General features: G+C 49.9%; 1 protein-coding gene across 1 annotated transcript in view; it reads right to left on the bottom strand.

Annotated features, from left to right (window-relative positions):
* Positions 1–4,678, bottom strand: part of LOC102974463 (single-stranded DNA-binding protein 3) — a 10,498-nt gene extending 5,820 nt beyond the window's left edge. Inside the window, exon 1 of the mRNA XM_028486795.2 lies at positions 4,521–4,678. Within this exon, the coding sequence (XP_028342596.1) occupies positions 4,521–4,559 (39 nt within the window). The 5' untranslated portion in view covers positions 4,560–4,678. The remainder of the gene's footprint in view (positions 1–4,520) is intronic.
* Between the last annotated feature and the right edge of the window lie 871 nt (positions 4,679–5,549).

Genomic DNA, 5,549 nt, shown 5'->3' with positions numbered 1-5,549 from the left:
AAAAACACAACACTTTTCTAATATTTCTGTCTTCTGACACAGTAAATTATTTTAACTCTTTACTGGATATTTAAATGTTGTAGGCTATATTACATTTATTTATTTATTCATTCATTCATCTATTTATTTATCTATTGATTGATTGATTGCGGTACGTGGGCCTCTCACTGTCGTGGCCTCTCCCGCTGCGGAGCACAGGCTCTAGACGCGCAGGCTCAGCGGCCATGGCTCATGGGCCCAGCCACTCCGCGGCATGTGGGATCTTCCCAGACTGGGGCACGAACCCGTGTCCCCTGCATCGGCAGGCGGACTCTCAACCACTGCGCCACCAGGGAAGCCCTACTGTGTATTTATTGAACACACACGTAAGATTTTTTCAAAAGAGAACCTAAATACAATAGGACTGATTCAACAGATACTACCTATATTTCGTTTCTAAAAACTGACATTTTTTTCTATCCTGTATCACAATAGGATATTTCTGCTCTGCTTTTTTTTTTTTTAAGATTTTAAAAAAGGTTTTACGTACAAAAGCTAGCATTGTTTCTTTCACTGAGTAGATGTCTTGGATAATCCATTCAAGGAACATCATTCAGTCCTATATCCTCTGTGTACTGATGGGAACACTGGTGGCACCTCCTGAGGCCACATTCCTGGACCAGACCATGCCAGTGTGAGAAGACATGGCCAAAGCAAGAGCCCGGCCGATTTTTTTTTTTGTGGTAGGGGTGGTGTCCATTAGAGCCACTGGGGACCCGTCTTGCTTTCAGGGGTCCAACAGGGCAAATGGCACTTGCTTTTCCACTAATACTTCCCTGAATTACCTGCAGGCTCTTGGGCATTCTTCTTTCCTTCTATGTAGTGGCAAAACTGAAAAGAGTCAAATGGAAAATGCACTGATGTGCCGCTCTGCTCTTATCAAGCCCTGGTGTCAGTCCAACGTGGTAACACCAGACTATCCTCTCCACAAACATGTCTGCACCGACTTCCCTGGTGGCACAGTGGTTACGAATCTGCCTGCCAATGCAGGGGACACGGGTTCAATCCCTCGTCCGGAAAGATCCCACATGCCACGGAGCAACTAAGCCCGTGTGCCACAACTACCGAGCCTGTGCTCTAAAGCCCGTGTGCCACAACTACCAAGCCTGTGCTCTAGAGCCCACGAGCCACACCTACCGAAGCCTGCGCACCTAGAGCCCATGCTGCGCAACAAGAGGAGCCACCGCAAGGAGAAGCCTGCACACCACAACAAAGAGTAGCCCCCGCTTGCTGCAACTAGAGAAAGCTCGCGCACAGCAACAAAGACCCAAAGCAGCCAAAAAAACAAAACAAAAAACATGTCTGCACATGGAGTGCTTAGGATTTTGCTTACATGCACAGGTTTTTGGATCTATAGGAATCGCTTCCAGCTCTCCAAAGATGTCCAACCACCTTGTATCTACAGGTGGGTTTTGGAAGATCAGCTGCTTGTCAGTCAGGCCCTTTTCATCTAGGAGCTCATCAGATGGGCTATGCCTGCCTAAGACGTCCATCATTTCTAAACATTACACGCACACTGGATATATCATTATCGATTAAACCTCTTTCTTAGGGAAACTAGTTTTAAAGCACAAAGGTAATCTGTACTTGTGAGATCTAAGTTGGATTCTAAATAAGTTACCGTTTTAATAAAGAAACTGGGAAAGTCCTAACTTGGCTGCCCTTACCGGTGACACTTAGAGTCCTCAAGCAGCCTCACTTCCAAAGGTGAGCCATTACTTTGGCTGTATGAGGCTTTATCACAACCCCCCACGAATCTGAACAGCTCAAGTGCCGTCCACTCAGCCTCATCTAGGCTCCTCACGGCCTCTTTAAAGATCATCAAACAGTTCTGGAGAAGCAGCAACTACATTTCTATTTTACTGTCATTCCTTTCTGCATTCTCATCATATTTCCAAATCAGAGAGGAGCATCACAGCAGGCTGACATTTTAACATCTTCTCTGTGGCGGCAACAATGACAGCCATCTGTGGGCGTGTGTCCAAGGCTCTCTCCATTTCTATAAACTCAAAAATCTAAGTGCTTCTGCACGTTTTGAGCAAAATGACAAGTGACCAAAACGTTTCATTATGAAAGCTGGATTATCAAAGGTAAGCAAATCTCCCCCCTTGACAGCAGTGTCGGGGACAAGGTGTGTGGGGCATTTAGCAGGTAAGAAGTTGATAGGCTAAATGAAACTTGCCAAATTAACTGCACTGTCTGCCAAATATGCAGATAAACGAGCGAAGTCTGGTTTGCATACGGACAAGGAGAACAACAATCTTTTATTTGTTTTCTGCAGTTTCATTAACATCTTCTTTGTAGAAATCAAGATTATGACTTGAAGCTCCAGTTTTCAAGTCAAAGTACCTAAAAGCTGGGGAGACTGTTTTGTTGCCACGGTGTGATGAACCATGATATGATGAAGGAAGCTCCCTGATTTTCTCGAAGATGCAATAGAATCAGCTGCGCACTGTGAAGGACCAACACACTTGTCATCAAAATTCCCCTTTCCGTTCACCCACAGGACTTAGTTGCAGCCTCTGAGTCAGGAAACGTAACCTTCTCAGTTCATGGACCATGGGCGATGGTGTTCATTCAAGAGCCAATGGTGTTCATGCCCCGGGCAACGTGGCAGCCGCTGTTTTGCACTGAGCACTGGTGTCTCTTTGGAGGACGCACAAAACTTTTGATTGATTGAGAAGGACGTGCCTGTCTCATCCCAGACTGTGCAGTCCTGTCTACAATGCGCTCTCCCACCCTTTCTCCACCCACACCCCTTCTCATCTTTTCGGCACACTCGCCGGTATGTTCTGTTTTGGTTATTTGCCTCCCTGACCCAGTTGCATGTGTCCTCACACCTGTCATTAAAATTCATTCAGCCCCCTTTTTTTTTTTTGGAGGTGTCGGGGTCACGCTGGTGGTCTCATCGTTCTCATTTTCATTATCTGAGCTCTTAGAAAACATGATCGTGATACTCACAATGTGAAAAATGAAAACTGCACTATCTTGACACAAACAGTTAAGCCGCAAGCAGAGTCAAAGGTGGACTCCGCCAGGGCCCGGATGCAGCAAGCTTGAGCCGTACCCCTCAGAATGATGCAACACGGATGATCCATCATTGAGAGCCACAGACCATGACTGCTGGCATCCGTGCTCAGGAAAATACGGTGACGGCAACCATGGGAAGTGGGGAGTCTATGCCACTTTCATGTGCTCAGTCCTGTCTTTGGGGCCACTATATGGGTCTTACACTTTTCTGCCCAACCTGCATCCATTGCCAAAACCCAGAATTTTTGTGTCCTGAGAAGTCATCTCCCAGGACACAGGGCTTTCAGTGCTAAAACCCAAATGGCTGGCCACCCTGGGGAGAGGCAGGGGCTACGGGAGATGCTGGCTGCCCAGGAGAGGGGGAGATGGTGGTGAAGCAGCAGTTGAGGAGCGAGGTTCCCACACTTCTCAGTCCCAGGACACCGGGTAAGGTCCCTCTCGGCACCCCCAGGAGGCAGGCCAATGACCCTCACCCAGAGGCTGCTGGAGGATGAAACACGCACAGCGGCCAGCACAGGGCAGCGCATAATCAGGGTTTAACACATGGGGTGATTCAGGAGGCACATCAGGAACCGAACTGGCAAAACCAAACTGCGCATCCCTAAGGGCCTGAGCCAACCTTGGGGCCACAAGCCCGCCCTCTGGCTCTGCAGCCCACGAACTACTGATTTGGTCACGTGACAGCCTCCTTTCCAGACCCTGAGCTCCCGGAGGGCAAGGCCAGTGGGACTCACCTCCCCTGCCTGGCAAGGAAGGGTTGTCTGTGGGTCAGACCAGCCCTGTCCTTAGGGAGCTCTCAGCCGGGAGAGGGAGACAGGCCGCCACTGCACAGTCCAGTCCTGACATGGGCGCGGGAACACGAGAGGGAGGAGGTGAGCAGCGATCAGAACAAGTGGAACTTGAGCGACAACATCATTACAGGTTGGGACTGTGAGAGGCCAAGAAGGGAGGAAGGGGCTTCTAGATGAGGGAAGGGCCCGAGGAGAGGCAGAGAGGTTACAAGATGGGGGGATCTGAGGACTCCCAGAGGCACACAGCAGGCAGGCCCCCGGGGGCCTCCCCCCGAAGCTCCACAGCCAAGGATACGGACCCGAAACATCACCCAGGTGCACAGACAGTCAGCCGAGCAGGGACCAGCCCAGGCCCACCTGCAGCCTGCTGCTCTTCCCCGTCAACAGCCGGCTCGGGCCAGCAGGGGTCCCCACCGTGAGGCTGCGCGCCCCACTCTGACCAGAGGTGTGGGAATCAGCCCACCCACTTCTCTCCCACCCGCTGCCAGCTATGAAATGGGAACCAAGCTGCCCAAGAGTCAATCACTTTTCTGATGGTTTATTTTATCCATCTTTGGTAACAAATGGCTGCCATCAGCTAAGCTTGCTTTCCGCTCAGCCGACGAAGTCAGTTGGATCTGTCGCAGTACCTGATGTGTAAATTATTAGAAGCTGACTTACGTTGGACCGGCTGCCTCCAGGCGGCACCGGGTTAATCATTGTGTAGATGTTGTCACTGGAATTTGTTGAATCTGTAGAACAGTGGAAACCCGCAAGTCGGGGTGATTAATTCACTTCTTAATTAAAACAAACTCACGGCACTTGAACTCATTCTTTCGTATTTTATCACCTGAAATTTCCTCTAAGTACCACCATTTTCTGCCTAATTTGTATTTAATGAAGATTCACAAAGTTTTTAATCACAGAAAATTCAACTGTGAAAACCACTCAACCCTGAAAGGAAGGATTTCAGGGTGCCTGGATAGCAATGTGGACATGGCAAAGCCGTCTCCCCCGTCGCAAACCAAATCTGGTCCCCGGACACTGCCTGGCAATGCAGGGGCGGCCAGACCACCACCTGTGCTCTCCCCCCAACCCCGCCCAGCAGTGTCAATCAAACTGGGAAAGAGAACCAACACAAGATGATGGGGCCACCCCGCCAAGCTGATGGGGCAGGAGGGAGAGGCAGGGATGGGGCTGGAGACGCAGTAACATATGGAGTGGTTTAATGTGACCCAGTCTGAATGTAGGTCATGCAGCTCATAAAAATGCAGCAGCAGAAAGAGGGAGCAGGAGCGGGAATACCACGGCCGCCGCCAGGTCCACCCCTGCCACTGAGCAGCTTCCCTGCTACGGGAGCTGAGGGGATGGGCGGGAGGGACTCCTCCGGGTCCCCAATTAGCCAGAAAAGTCTCCTTAGGAAATCAGCTAACATGTTTATATCAGGAGCAGGCACCGTATTTCTCGGGCAGAAATCCAACTACCTCTCACTTTTTATTTTGGGGGTGGGTAAAGATAGTATGTTGAATTCCTTCTAGTTGATGGTACGCTACTCTTAGCTGGGAAAAAACACAATTGTGATGCCGGGTGTGTGTGTGTGTGTGTGTGTGTGTGTGTGCCTGTGTGCCTGTGTGCCTGTGTGTGTGCACAAACTCTGTAAACTTCTATTCGTGAGCCAAACTCCACACGAATCCCTCTCAGGTGTGTGCT

Source organism: Physeter macrocephalus, unplaced genomic scaffold, assembly GCF_002837175.3.
Source record: "Physeter macrocephalus isolate SW-GA unplaced genomic scaffold, ASM283717v5 random_947, whole genome shotgun sequence".
NCBI classification, from domain to species: domain Eukaryota; kingdom Metazoa; phylum Chordata; class Mammalia; order Artiodactyla; family Physeteridae; genus Physeter; species Physeter macrocephalus.
This window is presented reverse-complemented; position numbering and strand designations above follow the sequence as displayed.